The sequence below is a fragment of the Nicotiana sylvestris genome, chromosome 11, assembly GCF_000393655.2.
Source record: "Nicotiana sylvestris chromosome 11, ASM39365v2, whole genome shotgun sequence".
Lineage (NCBI taxonomy): Eukaryota > Viridiplantae > Streptophyta > Magnoliopsida > Solanales > Solanaceae > Nicotiana > Nicotiana sylvestris.
Window position 1 is genome coordinate 102,668,378 of NC_091067.1, and position 17,178 is coordinate 102,685,555.

At 36.6% G+C, this 17,178-nt stretch overlaps 2 protein-coding genes across 3 annotated transcripts; one reads left to right on the forward strand and one right to left on the reverse strand.

Moving 5' to 3' along the window:
* Positions 1-1,991: 1,991 nt before the first annotated feature.
* On the forward strand, positions 1,992-10,589 carry LOC104226478 (heat shock protein 90-5, chloroplastic-like). The gene is made up of 19 exons (XM_009778491.2): positions 1,992-2,417; positions 2,922-2,995; positions 3,331-3,456; positions 3,532-3,625; positions 3,717-3,800; positions 3,895-4,038; positions 4,383-4,499; positions 5,055-5,099; positions 5,202-5,282; positions 5,413-5,517; positions 5,594-5,734; positions 7,440-7,532; positions 7,691-7,768; positions 7,847-8,101; positions 8,772-8,874; positions 9,058-9,232; positions 9,326-9,431; positions 9,946-10,035; positions 10,202-10,589. Exons 1-19 carry the CDS (start codon positions 2,151-2,153, stop codon positions 10,382-10,384), a joined length of 2,361 nt encoding a protein of 786 aa, XP_009776793.1. The 5' UTR covers positions 1,992-2,150; the 3' UTR covers positions 10,385-10,589.
* Positions 10,590-12,144: 1,555 nt separating this feature from the next.
* LOC104226467 (transcription factor bHLH49-like) lies at positions 12,145-16,240 on the reverse strand. 2 transcript variants are annotated; one of them, XR_011403505.1, is made up of 9 exons: positions 16,018-16,240; positions 14,392-15,478; positions 14,034-14,258; positions 13,889-13,954; positions 13,743-13,811; positions 13,359-13,430; positions 13,053-13,259; positions 12,743-12,982; positions 12,145-12,653 (listed from the first exon to the last, which is right to left on the reverse strand). XR_011403505.1 is itself a non-coding variant. In XM_009778484.2 (9 exons), exons 2-9 carry the CDS (start codon positions 15,256-15,258, stop codon positions 12,616-12,618), a joined length of 1,629 nt encoding a protein of 542 aa, XP_009776786.1. In that variant the 5' UTR covers positions 15,259-15,478; positions 16,018-16,240; the 3' UTR covers positions 12,145-12,615. The 2 variants fall into 2 exon arrangements, 1 of the variants encoding a protein (XP_009776786.1); XM_009778484.2 differs by having other exon boundaries at positions 12,743-12,827.
* Positions 16,241-17,178: the final 938 nt, after the last annotated feature.

Genomic DNA, 17,178 nt, shown 5'->3' on the forward strand with positions numbered 1-17,178 from the left:
GCACGGGTTCCCAGTATGAGATGTGATATTACCCGAGGGGCTGTTGTTGTTTCATGTTATTGCCCGATGGGCTGATACGACTGATTGTAAAGTAGCCCGAGGTGCTGGTTCTGTTGGTATTTTGCCCGAGGGGCAGTTATGGTACTTGTTTTGCCCGAGGGGCTGATTTATGTTACTACCTTTTTTCCTTACTGTCAGTCATCACTCGTTTGAACTACTGAAAGATGTTTTAAAAAGGTTTTTACTGAACTGAGATGTTTTACGAGTTTTTAATGTTTTACTGCATTGTTCTAGATTTATACTATTTTGTTGTAGCATTATGCTGTGTTTTACGTGTTTTCTTACTGCTCAGCTGTCTTTACTTTTATTACTTACTGAGTTGGCGTACTCACATTACTCCATGCACCCTGTGTGCAGATCCAGGAGTCTCGGGTCACGCTAGCGAGTGCTGATTTGCCTTCCAGCAGGCTTGTTCGGAGTTGACTAGGTAGTTGCTCGGCGTTCGAAGCCCAGTGCTTCTCCTTCCTATCTTTATTTCACTTTGTACTAGTTTTGTATCAGACTATATTGTCTTTTCATACTCTTAGACGAATTTTAGATGCTCATGACTGGTGACACCCCGATGTCGGGTTGTGTTTGTTTCCGCACTGTTCTATTCTACTCTTTATTTTGGGATTTTTAGTTTATTATGATTTTAACTGATTTATTATAACTGTTTAGTTGGTTCGGGGCTTTGTGTCGACTGACCTAATTTCACGATTTACGCCATCACGATCGGGTCTGTTTTAGGATCGTGACAAGAAAAAGTAAATGACGTAATCAAAAGGGTAAGATTGACCATTAGAGATATAAGTTGTCTAAGGCGCTACAGAAATCCCCTTTATCAGCCAATGGAAATTATTCAATATTATTATATTTACAAAATCACACTTCTGACCCGTTTGGAGCCGGATGCTGCTCTATTTCTTAATCGGATGCACCTCTCATTCCCGTTTATTAATAATAGGAATATTATGACGGATTGGTCTCTATTGCAGGAAAATATAACTATTTTTTAATAATTTTACAAATATTGATTATTTTTGAATGACCGATCCAAAAAATAACTAGCTCGTGCTATTTTAACGATTTTCGCCGTAGCCAAGAGCCCGCGTGAATGATTTTGGATGCCAGAAAAAGTAAATGCCGTAATCAAAAGGGTAAGATTGCCCATTAGAGATATAAGCTGTCAAGGCAGCTACAGCCTTTATCAGCCAATGGAAATTATTCAATATTATTATATTTACAAAATCACCCTTCTGACCCGTTTGGAATCGGATGCTGCTCTTTTTTCATAACTGGATGCACCTCTCATTACCGTTTATTAATAGTAGAAATATTATGCTGGATCGGTCCCTATTACAGTAAAATAGTAACCATTTTTTAATGATTTTATAAACACTGACTATTTTTAAATGATCGATTTGAAAACTGGCTAACCCGTGCTATTTTAACAATTTTCACGGTAGCCAAGAACCCGCGTGAATGATTTTGGATGCCAGAAAAAGTAAATGACATAATCAAAAGAGTAAGATTGCCCATTAGAGATATAAGCTGTCTAAGGCAGCTACAGAAAGCGCCTTTATCAGCCAATGAAATTATTCAATATTATTACTATATTTAATATTGGTGTTACTTTAGTTAAATTGAGAGGTCATGGCCTCACTTTGCCTTTAGTTAAGCAAATCATCAGCTCATACTATTTTGATTACAATGGTGAGAACTTCAATATAACCGCGATCTTGAGAAGAATTATTAGACGCAAAGATTGCTTTAATTTTCAAGTTAGTGTACATTATAACATGGTAAATAAAGATTAAAGAGGGGAAAAAAAAAGAATTCAAAATAATATGAGCTATGAGGATATTTTGATTGCTGAAGTGGCAACATCCTCCCCTTACAATTCCCAAACAAAACCCCCTTCTCATTAAAGTATTTCCCTTTTTAGAACCCTCCACTTCTTCCCTTAAACCCTTCCTTGGGTTTTAAAACACTACTCCCCATTTCTTCACTCTTCCCAACCAACCCTTTATCTCTTTTACAAAGAACACACCAAAAACACCTATTCAAACATAAAAATTCGTTGTGGGTTTTTCTCAAAAGTTAAGCCAATGGCACCAGTACTAAGCAGGAGTTTGACCTCTGCTTCTATGTCTTCACTCCCCTACACGGCATCGTTTTCATTGAGGAGTGGTAGTGCCAATAGGTTTTGCTTCAAAAGTGTTTTCTTGCCAAAGAATAGATTTTGTGAATATGGGTTAAAGACAAAGCTGGAGAAGAGAGACAACAGAGTAGTGGTAAGGTGTGAGGCAGCAACTGCTGTAGCTGAAAAGGAAGCTCCTGAGAGCTCTGGAGAGACTCATGAGTACCAGGCTGAGGTGGGTTTTTGACTTTCATTATGAACTTTAGTTTGAATATTTCAGTTTTTACCTGTATTGGGCCTTTGAATAAGGAATTGGAAGTTGGAATTTTGGATGTTGCTTTTTAGGGAATGAGGATATGGTACTCTAGATAACGTTTTTTGTAAACACATGAAAGATTTAATCTTTGGTCAATTGTGTGATCTTTTGAACGCCTAGTAGAACTAATTTGTGATAGCCTTGTTTTCTATTTTTGTGTATCATTTGAAAGATTTAGTCTTTTGTCAGTTGTGAGGAGTTCTTGAATGTCCCTAGTAGAACTAATTTTATAGCGTTATTTTCTGTTTTTGTGGTATCATATGAAATATTTAATCTTTTGTTATTGTTAGTTGTGGGAGTTACTGAACGCCTAGTATAACTAATGTGATAGCCTTGTTTTTATTTAATTGGCAAATCTTTGAATTTCATATCTTTATGCTTCTCTTTTTGTGGGGCTGAAAGTTGGAATGTTGATTATTGCAGGTTAGTCGTCTAATGGACTTGATAGTTCACAGTCTCTACAGTCATAAGGAGGTTTTCCTCCGAGAGCTTGTAAGGTAAGGCCATCTCTTGTTTACTACTATGTTGTTTCTTGGTTACAATATTTTATTGGCTTATTGCTATTTGTTAAACAATTACTGATCTTCACTTTGCTGTCGAGATTTATAATGTGTGTGTTGAGTTCCATCTGTGAATTTTGGAAAGCTTTGTGGCAGTGCTGTAACTTTGATCACCATTACTAGATGGCCCTGAGGGCTTATTTCTTTGTCATTCATAGAATTATGTTTTCGGTGCACTATCTGAAGTCCCTTAGGATTCTAATAAGTGACTTCAGGAATTTTCTTTTCAAACTATTTGAGGTTTATTTCTGACTTGGCTCCTTATTTGGCAGTAATGCAAGTGATGCTCTTGATAAGTTGAGGTTTCTGAGTTTGACTGAACCTTCTTTACTTGGGGATGCTGGTGAGCTGGAGATTCGCATCAAATGTGACCCAGACAATGGAACTATTACCATTACGTATGTTTGTTAAGATGCTAGCCACATAATGCTTTTCTAATAAACGGAACTTAAAAAGTTAACTTGTCTATGCAGGGATACTGGTATTGGAATGACCAAGGAGGAGCTTATAGAATGCCTCGGGACTATTGCCCAAAGTGGCACTTCAAAATTCTTGAAGGCTCTGAAGGTACTGAGGAGTATCTCCATGATGTTGGATCGACTTTTCAAGGTCTAAGACTTAGCATTATCTCTAACAGTTGTACCAATCCTATCTGTAGGAAAACAAGGACCTTGGAGCTGACAATGGATTGATTGGTCAATTTGGTGTTGGTTTCTATTCTGCATTTCTGGTTGCTCAAAAGGTGCAATTCTTCTTACACATGGTTTTTGTTTACCTACTAGTTTCCAGGAAATATAAATTACGATTGTGCTAATTGTTTTTATTTCTACATTTAGGTGGTGGTGTCAACAAAGAGCCCAAGGTCAGATAAACAATATGTTTGGGAGTCTGAGGCTGATAGTAGCTCATATGTTATTAGAGAGGAAACTAATCCTGAAAACCTCCTATCCCGAGGAACAGAAATTACACTTTATTTAAGGGTAAGTGGGTACTTCTGCTTCTTTTTCGTGGCTTTGTTCACTGCCAAGTCCCAGGGGTTGGCATATGCTGTCTTTACTGTTTTAATCTATTTGTTGTATCTTCTCCGAGTGATGTTGACCATGTGTACCTATCGTGATGAAGTAAAGGTAAAGAAAATCTTGGAGTTGGTAAATTCTCTGCGTGATAAGGGGTGCAGAATACTAATAATAAGACACTGCTCTAATAATAATCAATATATAATTGATTTTCTTAGCTGTTTATCAGTTGTGTTGGTAAACTATCATTGAACGTTTTTGTTCCTTATGTTGGATTGCATTCTTATAGGGTAATCTTTTTCTTGTAGGATGACGACAAATATGAGTTTTCAGAACAAAAGAGGATTCAAGATTTGGTGAAGAATTACTCGCAGTTTGTTTCTTTCCCCATCTACACATGGCAGGAGAAGTCAAGAACCATTGAGGTGAGGTGCTTTGATAGATATAAAAACTGGTTTAACCTCCTCCTCCGACATTTGCTGATGTCTTGGAGGAAGAATTAGTGTGTTGTTTCAGCTATGGTGTTGGCGTCTATTCTTTATTCCTTCTTCCTAATATGTTTTCCATAGTTCTCGTTATTTAAATTCGTCTCTCTTTAGCCTTAACAAACATACCTGTCTATGACTACACTAAAACCTAAGTTACCTTTCACTTCTTCTTTCATCTCCTCTTTTCTCTTGGGAGGGGGTGGGGTGGGTAGGCTCAAATAAATTTTAGCACCCCTGGATGACCCTTGTGATTTTGCATGAGATTTCTGTAGTGGCAGAAACAGGATTCGAAGTGTTAATTAAGACTTAAATTAAGTATAATTTTCATCAATTGGAGATAGCACGATGCGTTGCTTGTAAAAGATTGTTGTACTTTCTGGGATTATTTTGTTTGAGTGTGGGATTTTCTGTTTTAATTATGTCTTAGTGCTTTATCTTATTTTGTTACTTAACTTGGTAGCTTTTCGTTGATTATTGGTGCTGTTTCGACAGGTAGAAGAAGAGGAAGAACCAAAGGAGGGAGAAGAAAAAGAAGAGGTGATGACTTCATATATGTGATTACTGTGTTTTGTCTTTCCTTCTTTTGGAAGCTTGCTAAGGCCTTTGAGATTCATGTTTCCTTTCTCTTCATAAAAACAGGGAGAAAAGAAAAAGACAAAGAAGACCAAAACTGAGAAGTACTGGGATTGGGAGTTGACAAATGAGACAAAACCAATATGGGTATGTTACTACTTAGCTTACATGTGAAAGTTACTATTATGAGCTCAACTTTGTACTCCTATCAGCAAACAAGGCACATGTTTATGCCTAGTGTGCATCTGCGTGATATAAAGTGCTTGTAAAATTGTAGATGCGGAATCCAAAGGAAGTTGAGAAAGAACAATACCAGGAATTCTACAAGAAAACTTTCAACGAGTTCTTGGATCCACTTACCTATACTCATTTCACTACAGAGGTAACACTCTCGTATTAGAAAAGACTAAATACATTTGTTATTTTGAGGTTTTTAACGCTGAGAATGATATGTGCAGGGTGAGGTGGAGTTTAGAAGTGTTCTGTATATACCTGGAATGGCTCCTCTTAACAATGAAGATGTTACAAATCCCAAGACAAAAAATATTCGTTTGTATGTGAAGCGTGTATTCATTTCTGATGATTTTGATGGGGAATTGGTAAGTTGAATTTCTAGCTCTATCTCAACTTCTGATATAGGATATAGATGAAGAAGAAAATTAAGAAATATTTTTTTGATAGGTAATAGCAAATATTCGTTTCACTTGTACCAAGCTGGTCATATTATGTAAAGAAAAAAGATTCCATCTTCCTTTTTAAACGTGCAGTGAAATGCACAAAAGCATTTACATCACAGTCAAAAGAAAGGTAACACCAAGATTTTAACATCTGTAAGCATCTGCTTTTAAAACAAAAAATGGCTGTATTTCTATCTTCAGAACACCTATAGTTTCTCTCCCCCCAGACGGCCCAAAAAATGCAAGCAGGGATTATCTTCCAAACAACTTTACACTTCTTTCCTTTATTTTTTGTGCTTGCCAGCTTTCCAATGCTTCATTAATCAGTTCTCGGCATTACCTGCTGCGCCCCTAATACATTAAGGAACATATTCCAAACTTCCTTAACAAACTCAGTGTAGTAATAAGTGTGCTGGTAATTCTCTGTTGCTGCAGCATAAAAAACACCTATTAGGCAGACTTACAAGTTTACACCCATTCTTGTAAATTTCCAGTGTCAAACATGCCTCATTAGTTGTTACCCACTGAAAGAAACTTGCTCTTGACGGTGCCTTTGATTTTCATATCATACTCCATGGCCCATGTACCACTATTCATCTCTCTTTACAAAGGAGTTTGTAGCATGACTTAATGGAAAAAAATACCCTTTTTGTCTGCTCTCCACTACAGAGTCTCCTTTGTCCAACGGTATGCTCAGCCACTCCATGATGTTTTATAGCTGAGCAGCTCCTTCCACTTCTCAGTCAAATAGGTTTCTTGTGAATTTCAAATCTCAAGCTGCTCCACATTCTGCTGTGTGCAATAGTCGCATTCGGGTGTAACACCAATGTTAACAGATCAGGGAATTTCATGCACAATGGTTCATCTCCAGTCCAATTGTCTGGCCACATCCTTGTTCCCTCCCATCACCCACTGTAATGCAGATCGACTGTTGGAACTCTTTCCAATTCTTTCTGATGCTTCCACAAGGCTATTTCATACTACACGGGTACACTTTTGTGTATGAGGTTGAAAATTGAAGATTATGTTTCCCTGTTTGGTTTCGTAACACACGTGTTATCTTTCCTGATTTGAAGTATTATCACTTTGCTGACCTGCAATATTGTGGAGAATAATCAATGGTGACATTGAACTATTGATTTGAGTGATTTCTTATACTAAGCTTCTGGTGTCATTCACCCTTTAGTTTTGCAACTGGATGCAGTTAATTTAATGGAGTATATTAGAGTTGTGATAACAAATGGGAAGAACTAGCAAGAGATCTCGTAACACTGAAATGGAATTCGTAGTATAGTATCAAGATAGGACTGCTAAAAATTGCTGAAATATTGTTATTAAGATCTGTTCGAAAGGTCTACAAACCACTCACTGTGTATCTTCTTTTCTCTTTTTCCAATAACCAAAAAATCTGGTGTTTTCAGCTTCAAGTCTGTTAAAAATGGGTATCCCTGTATCCTTATTTGCTTAAATACCAGATTTGGTTCTCCAGCAGGATTTGAACTTGTGACGTGCTCCTAATTGTATTTATTTATTCTTTGCTAAAGGCTTCTTTATGTGCCGTTGACTGTCTGTTGGCGAGCAATGTTCATCTTTTCTGGCAATTCATCCTTATTTTCATGCACCGCAGTTTCCAAGGTACCTAAGCTTTGTCAAAGGATTGGTGGACTCTAATGACCTTCCTCTCAATGTTTCAAGGGAAATCCTTCAGGAAAGCCGAATTGTAAGGGCAAACCTTTTTGTTTTTTTGTGAATTAATGACAGTTGCTATTTTTATAAACTTCATTTTCCTGTTCAATGATCTGCAATGATGTCAGTGATGATTAAAAGTTCAAAGCTTATACATTCTTGAGCTTAATGTGTTTGGCTGATTTCATCCAGGTTAGGATAATGAAAAAGAGACTAGTACGAAAAACATTTGACATGATTCAGGATCTTTCTGAAAGTGAGAACAAAGAGGTATGAACTAATCAAAGCATTCTTTCCTTTAGTATTTTGCCTGGAAGAGTTTAAGAGCGGGACTATTTTGATATCCAGGATTACAAAAAATTCTGGGAGAATTTTGGTAAATTTTTGAAGTTGGGATGTATCGAAGACACCGGAAACCACAAGCGCATTACCCCATTGTTGAGATTTTTCTCTTCCAAGAGTGAAGAAGAGTTGATAAGCTTCGATGATTATGTTGAGAACATGGGTGAGAACCAGAAGGCCATTTATTACTTGGCAACAGATAGCTTGCAGAGTGCCAAGACTGCTCCTTTCTTGGAGAAATTGGTTCAGAAAGGGATAGAGGTATGTAGTTCTTGAATACAGTGCTATCAAAATATATATGTAAATGGATTATGAATGTAGCTCGAGCTAAGTTAGTGCTCGATGATTGTGTTTCTTTTAACATTCAGTAGAGTGCATTGACGTTCAACCATTAAAAAAGGGAGCTACGAATATCATGTACTTATCTCATAAAAAGTGTAAGCAATCAAGTCTGTTGGTCGAAAATAATACTGAAGTGTCAACTTCGTGGATGTCTTAGACCATTTATACGTCTTTCTCCGTTCACCTTCTCTCTAAAGTTTGGGTGAAGAATGTCATTCTTCTACCAAGTTTTCTTGCTCCTTCAATCGCAATGAGATTGGAACCTTGCTTTGTTGGTTCCATTAATAAAGTTTTCTTCCCATAATACAGCATTATACGTTGTTTGCATCTCAGGAACAGTTTATAGTCTTGGCAACATATATTTTCTTGAAAAGAGAAAATTTTTGGCCCTTTTGTGATCTCATACTTGATGCCAAATAAAACACAATTTCAACTTTCATCAAAATGAGTTTGCCAAGGCAAGGAGATATCTCATGTTCTAGGGTTTGTCGGGTCTCAGAGGATCAGCTTCTGTGGCTTAAATCTCCACTTAATCACCTTATGTTTGTCCATTGATCAAAACGTTTGCACATGTTTTGCGGGGATACAGGTGTTGTACCTCGTTGAACCTATTGATGAGGTGGCCATCCAAAATCTACAAACTTACAAGGAAAAGAAGTTTGTTGACATAAGCAAGGAGGATTTGGAGCTTGGTAAGTACCATTGTTCATTCATTGACTGGGCTCCAGCATGTGAGTTGTTATGTTTTTCTTCATGTACTTGAAACTCAATCAAAGAGTAGAAGGGGAAGAGGAGAAAGAGGGAAGGGGAGGGTCAATGAATTTGACCCTTCTCCAAATTAATTTTGATATTACAATCTTTGACATTAATTTCAGGTGATGAGGATGAGGTGAAAGAACGAGAAACCAAGCAAGAGTTTAATCTTTTATGTGACTGGATAAAGCAACAGCTGGGAGAAAAGGTCGCAAAAGTACAAGTTTCAAATCGGTTGAGCTCATCACCATGCGTGCTTGTATCTGGAAAGTTTGGTTGGTCTGCCAACATGGAAAGGTCTGTTGGTTATGGTTTTTAATCTTCCTTTTTTCGTTTTGTTTGTTAGTTTCGCTAGATCGAGTTGAAGTTCTATCTTTTTCTATTAAATAGGTTGATGAAAGCTCAAACCCTAGGAGACACTTCAGCCATGGAGTTTATGAGAGGGAGAAGAATATTGGAGGTTAATCCTGATCATCCAATCATCAAAGACCTCAATGTAAGTTTTAGCACATGATTTATTCAAGTTCCTCATTTGAACTGTGAAATGATCTAAATTAGTGTTCTAAATTTTCAAGAATCATATAAAGATATTTGAAACATTTATAGCATAGAAAGCAAGACGTGGGTGTTAGAAAAACTATCAGATGTTAAACGAAAAAAATAAGAGACAATTGAGGCTTGTCAGGAAGGCAGTCTAATAATTTGAACTTCAGGAACATAAGCACCATTGTTCTCATAAAAAAACTGGAATAGTGTAGTGAAGTTGCATTTTATTGGCTGTTTATCAACTTATAAGATGTTAATAATAATAGAAGTTTACTCTATAAATATGTGCAGCAGATGGATGATATGCTAAATCAGTTACATGTATTACTGCTAAGTTTTGCTTTGCAGAAACTTACAAACACATAGGGTGTGAGGACTGAGGACCACTTGTCAATATTAAAGTTGATATTAGAACTTGTCTCATTTCTTTATTTGACATTGTCACTGAGAGTGCACTTTTGCAGGCTGCATGCAAGAACGCGCCTGATAGTTCTGATGCCAAGCGGGCTGTGGAACTGTTGTATGATACAGCATTGATCTCTAGTGGATTTACTGTAAGTACTATGAAAACCTTGCAAATATTACATTTCTTTCAATAATAATTATTCCTACATGAATCCTAACATGCCATTTCACTCCATTTAAGCTCATCTTAGATCAGTATTATACGTGATTGTTTATTGCTAATACACAAATTTAATGTGGCACTCATTTGTACAGCCTGACAGTCCAGCTGAATTAGGTAACAAGATATATGATATGATGTCAATGGCTCTTGGAGGAAGATGGGGCAGATATGAGGAAGGGGATATAGAGTCATCAGAACAGTTGAAGGAGTGTGCAGAGGCCCAAGTTGTTGAGCCATCAGAAGTAAGAACTGAGAGTAATGATCTTTGGGAGTGATTCTGAAGCATCTTGTTTTGGCATTCTTTCTGTCCTAATGTCATCAATAATTGTCAGAAGAGAGAATTTTTTTATGTTCCTTGGAGGGAAGGAGGCAGAGGGGTTGCATGCGAGAAATTTTTGTAATTTTTGTTAAAGGAATTTTGGATGAACAATTAATTAAAATTTTTTGTCAGTCAAGTAATTGTTTTATTGTTTTTCTATGCATGCTTGTGTTTTTTTAGTTTCTCACCCGGTGTCCCGCATTTTTTGTTTGGGACGTTGATTAATCTGGATTTGTGCCGTGTCAGGCTCATTAAAGGAGCAATCGCCTCCTTACTAGGTTTTCTTTTGCTCTTGTCGACCTCTGATTAAGGATAGATGAATCCTATGTATCTAACCACAACCTTGGATGGTTATGTATGCATTTGTAGGTTGCTTCTTCCAGTCTCAAACTGGGTGGTTAAGAAATTAATCCAATGTTTATCTACATCCATGATTATATTTCCCCCCACTTGACATCTATGAACAACAATGAATCCCACGTTCCTAGTAAAATAAATAATATATTTAGTAGAATTTGGTACTTCCAGAATTCTTACTACTTTATAATGTCAATTAAACAAAACCGTGGATTAAACCAGGCAAATTTAAGTTGAATACAAATAAATGTTAGTAACAAAAAACATCAATAGAAAAAAAACATTTTTCTACCATCAAATAAAGAAAATATGGAATCCAATTCAAGAAGAAAAAAACCTCAAGTCAAGGAGAAAAGTTTCAACACTATAACTAGAACTGGCATAATGGTGCATCAGTTTCAACTATTAGCCTTGTGTAAACATGGAATTTCATCCTTTCTTTTATTAGTATCCTTTTCCCATTCTTTCTCAACATAATGAAATCAGCAAGAAGGTGTTACACATAAATGCAAACAAAATCGAATTAAAATAATTTTATTTCATACCCCCATCTGGCATATGGATAAACACTAAAATAAAGTAGCCACCTTTTTATCACCTTGGAATCTCATAAATCTTGGTACATAGCTTTCTCCAAATTTCTTTTGCGTCTCTTTGCTGATTTTCTTATCTGTGTGACAGTCTAATGTATATCCCTTTGGATCCCTTTCAGAAAGTGTGACTATTAGAATAACATATTTAGTAGAATTTTTGCTGAAAACAATAAAAAGAATGTAATTTTTTTAATTCCTCAAATTATAAATGAATCCTCATTTCAGACAGAATATTGGAAGATTTTCATGCTTTTTCCTTTTCCCTTTGTCCCACCAACTACCAAGACAATTTATTTTATTTCCTGGAAACTTGTAAGATTATCAGACATCTGGTACAGAGAATCTTATCAACTCAGTTATATAAATACCATGACCCCATTCACTGACTGATGTGATAATGTAGGTAAGATGTACAGATATCATTATGGCATCTTTCTAGCAAATAATTTGCTGTACAATGACAGAAAATAAAACAATAAAGGGACTGGGAAAGAGCTTTTAGTCAAGGGCTAATCTTTTTTTTTTTTTTTTAAGAAGTGGAAACATCCTCGTTCAGAAATGCAGGGTAAGACTGCATGCAATAGACCCTTGTGATTCGGCCCTTACTCGAATCCCGCGCTTAGCGGGAGCTTAGTCCACCGGACTTCTCTTTTTAACCATCTAGTATCTGACATTCACTTGGCCTGACTAATCTGGATTCGCACCGGAATCCAAGGTTAATCAATTTTCAGGAACTACATAAATATTTATGTAGAGAAGGATAATCTTGGAATCAAAAGAATGAAACTTCATTTTCTATCATCGAAAGCACACAATTTTCAGGTTTCCTCCAATACATTTGAGAAACATAACCATTTCATCTCAAAGATCCAAGATTAAAACTAAATATGAATGATTGACTAATCTCCTTTGCACTTATTATCCCGAACGCCTAAATTCTTGAACCCTCATTTGCTCTTGTTGAAGGAAGAATTTCGATCATGTGTATAAATCTTCGGTCCTTGGAGCCAATAATATAGTGCTTATATAGATTGACCCATAAAAAGAAACTTTTAGTGGACTTGCTGTACAACTGAACTCAGAACTCCGCCAGGGGGGAGGCACACCTTGAATATGAGGAGCTCTCAATGTGAAAACTTCCCAAATGTTCAACTTTTCGAGCCCCAAAAACAAAATAATCTATGCACCTTAGTCCCCAAAGAAACAGAAAGTGTATCCAATTGATGTTCGAAACATTTCAAGGTTCTGCTTTCATTTGGCCAGGAGGCAGAGAACCTACAAATACAGCGAGTTTTGGTGATTCTTAGAGTAGCTAATGCTAATTTAGAAGAAGAGAATCATGCAGGATCATAGAAAACACTTACTTAAATCCTGGCTATTGAGGGGCGCGCTTGAGTTGAATTCCATCTCTACAACATTATGTAGCTGGTCATCCCAAATATTAGGTACCTAAGACAATATGAATTACAAGGCAAATGCTTAAAACATAAAGCAATATTACTTTTGTTCACGACTCATTATGACGAGTAACAACAACAACAACAATCTAGTGTAATCCCACAAGTGAGGTCTGGGGGTAGGATGTACACAGCCTTATCCCTATCCTGGAAGGGCAGAGAAAATATGATCAATACAACTTAAAACCTGGAACGCGTAGCGCTAGTCAAATTCTACCTGAGATGAAGTATCCTTATAGCCACCACTCATAGAGGCGTAATGGGAATTGATGGATCTACGAAATGAATCAGTACAATTTCCCACACCAGGAAAACCTGACTGAAGCAGACCGGATTGCAATGCATGCAAAGAAGTATAAGGCATGGTCATATTATCAGGTGGAAAAACAAGTGAGGATGAAGGCCCTGCTTGCGACTGGAGGATCTGCAATAAAATGCAAATGTACATCCCAGCATTAGCAGCTGGGACTTATGCACCGTGTTCTGCTTTATGTAATGTTCAGAAAAGTTTAATAGTTCTTACATCTTTTGCAAGGAGCCCATCAAGATTAAAATCTAGCTGTGGGTTTACTGTTGCAAGCTTCATCGAGAGGAACTGTGAGAACAATAAGAGCCATTCGTAAATACATAGGAGCCATGAACTTTTTCATGGCAAAATTACTTAGCATGAGATTAGCAAATAGTAAAAATTGTTCAGATATTAAATGTGCAGAGGAAAATACGTGTCAATGTTATATGGTAATAAAACACTTAATAAAACAACCAGGAAAGGCCAAAGAAGGGGAGGGAATAGTTCACATCCAACAGCAGAATATGAAGCAACCAAATTATTCCTTGAATTTTGAAGGGAAGAACAGATATATTTTGAGAAAATGTGCAGAAGATAATCACTTAATGGATTCCATACCTCAACCTGTCTTTGCAGAGATTGTACATAATTAATGATTTCATCCAACATTACAGCTTTACCAGTGACCTGAAAAATCAAACCCCAGGTAACATACATAGAAAATGCAATATTAAATATTAGTAACAGTGTAACAATAAACAAACCTTGTTGCAACCAGGTACAAGATCCTGAAGATACTTCATTCGTTCACTGATTTTCTCTCGCCTTACCTGCAACCGGAACCACCTCACTCATCTTCAAGAACAAGTATATATCCCAAGAATTAAAGCTTCTACTATGAAGTCTTACTCTTTCTGCAAGACTATGGCTATTCGTTGCCTGGCCTCGTCGAGCTCGAATGTGTATGTATTCTTCTTTAGGTGGATCTGAAGCTTGAGACCTCTCTTTACTGTTTTTTTCACCGGGTTTGCTGGCAGTTGAATTCAAGTTTGGTCCCCCCTGAATTTCAGTTTGATCTTGTGCATGTTCAGCTGGCGGTTGTTGCGCTCCCTTCATTTGATCAGGTTGAGCATCCTGCCAAAAATGACAAGAACACTCAGCAAAGAACCATTTTGCAAAATTGCATAAACCAAGTGTTTCAGAGAAAATGTGGACTATTTGGAGCTATAGTAATTAAGACAGAACATACTTATTAACAATGACCTACCTGACCATTTCTTTTCCTTTTCTTTGAGTCAAGGCCCTTTGAGGAAGACTCCTCCCTAGCGCCTTCCATTTCCTCTTGACGGCCACTACATTCAGCTTCATCAGACTCATTTCCGGACAATCCAACTGCTTCTTTTCCTTCACCCTGAGACTTACCAAAGTTTTCATTCTTTTTCGCATTCTTGAGAGGGCTTTCTTTATTGGTCTCATGCTCTCTATGTAAAGCAACATCCTTGGAACTTTCAACCGCATTTCTCATATGCTGCTTCTGAGGGTTTATAGCAGAGGGTGAGTTTAATCCGTTGCTTGCAAAAACATCTTCTGACCTGCACGTTGGCGCAAGTCCCCTATAACAAGGCTTCACAGACTCAGGGATGCTAAAAGGATTCATCATATCACTGAAGTTTCCTCCACTGAAGCACGAAAACCTTGCAGCTCTCTCAATGAAGCCTGAATCAGCTGGAAGCTGAGCTAAGCTTTGAGGAAGCATTCCAATATTAGGCGGTACAAACACGCCCCCTTTCAGCATTGCATTCGGTGGATTCCAACTCATACCAACTGTTCTATCAACACCACCTCTTGCACGGCCTGAGCCAATTTCTGCAATTCCGTGTGGATTTGTAGTGCTAGGATTAATTTGAACATTATTACCGTAGAAACTTAAGTTTGGGGAATTAGTAGGTCGATCCCAAATAGTGGGATAAAATGAATCTACTGTAGGATCACTTTTAGGGATCATTCCAATGGATGCATTTGTCAAGTTGGTGTCACTTAATTGCCACTCTAATGACATATTTGGTAACTGAAAATTCCCAGCATCCTCGTTCACCTTTAGTTGTTCAGTATCATTCTTGCTACTCATATCCATTATTTGGAATTGAATCAAATTTACACAAGCTAAAAAGAAAATCCAGGAAACAACCTATAACATACAAATCAAACAATTGGCCACTTCTAAAAGTTCCTCGTCGAGCTGATAGAGTTTGGCTCAGCTAGTGAAATGCCTCCCCACTTCCAATTGATAAGTCAGGAGTTTGAGTCACATTAGAGTTAATGAGGAAACACTGCTTACCCTTGAGGTAGGATGGCTACAGAAAGAAGAAAGAGAAAAAGCATTAAACATCCACACAAATAGTGAGATTGAAGGAACAAGATTCTGCATTTGTGCATAAAGACTGAACAATAATTCCCAAAATTTCTAGTTCAACAAATGCAAATAAAATAAAGAAAGCAATTACGCCTGAAAATTAAGGAAAATTCCTCCAAGAAGCTTAGCTAAAAGCAGAACAGAGAAACCAATCAAGCTAGCTCCCTCCAAAACAATAGGAAAAGAGGTAACTAACAACATCCCAATTCAATACACATATATAAGGGAGAAAACAAAGCTCAAAGCTTTAATTTGCTTCAAAATTACAAAGAGAAGTGCCAACCAATGTCCAAGAAAACACAATTCAAGTTAACTGAAGACCAGAGACATTAATTTCAGCATCATAAATACTCATTTATTAAAAACATAGCAGGAAAAACAGTATTAGTCAGAGTAAAACAGACACAACTTCCTAAGCTCAGCTCTGAAACTGAGAAAGACAAGACCAAAAGTAGGAAGGAAGGAAGGAAGAAAAGATACCTTCTTTCAGATTGTGTGCTACTCAGTAACACAGTAACTGTACAATGCTCTTTTTTTCTTGAATTTAGGGTGATGTTACAAACTGCAATGTACAGTCACTGTAGGAAGATTTTAAGAGAAACAAACAACCAGAAAACAATAAAGATAGAGAGAGAAGTATCACTATATTAGAAAGTTAGCAGAGTCAAAGAGAGAGAGAGAGAGATAGAGAAAGAGAGGGAGAAGTTAAAGAAGAAAGGTTCTCTGCATTTATACCCACGCCTGCATCAAACCCCTACTGTTACTATAAAATAATTGAACAAAACACAAAATCTATTTTAAGAAAATGAAATACTACTACTGTAGAATTATCTAAATATTTTTTTGTGTCCACTATTTTTTTTCATGCATGTGGAGTATTATTTCAAAGGATTTGTTTGTAGGATATTCTTGGAATTAGTTTTAATTCACTCACCTCCATCTGAGAAATAGATATCAAAAAGATATACTTGTCCTTCTAAATATTTGAAAGTTATTACCACCTACAGTTTGTGAGTAATAAGTATTATTGCATCCTTAACAGTGGCGAAGTCAGAAATTTCTTCAAGAGTATTCAAACTTGAAAGAAGTGAAAAAATTCGCCGACAAAGAATGTTCAATATATGATATATACCTTTAAAACTTACTTCCTCCGGTCCAAAATAAGTGATTTTTTAGGTTTTTTCTTGTGGTTCAAAATAAGTAATTTTTCCAGATTTCAAGAATGAATTAATTATTTTTTTCCTACATTGTCCTTGGAGTAATTAATGTTGGAGTATGTGTTAGGAGTGTTTATGTGAAGAGATAGTAAAAGTTAATATGGTCAGTTTCATTGCTAATTAATGTTAAAAGGTAAATTTCTTAATATGTGTGAAAACAATCAAAAAATCACTTATTTTGGACCGGAGGGAGTAATATTTTACCTATATATATAATATAATTTTCCAACGAAGGGTAGTCAACTGACATATCGTTTCGCCCCTGATCCCCTAATTTTCCGTTCAAATTATGATTATGAAATCGGCTTTGAGGTTACTTTATCCATCAAAGCAGAACTTTTCGATGAAAATTAAAATTAGCCGATCCCAAAGTTAATACCTAACATCGGGTGTAAAACCAAAAAAAATTATTTTTTATCTCTGA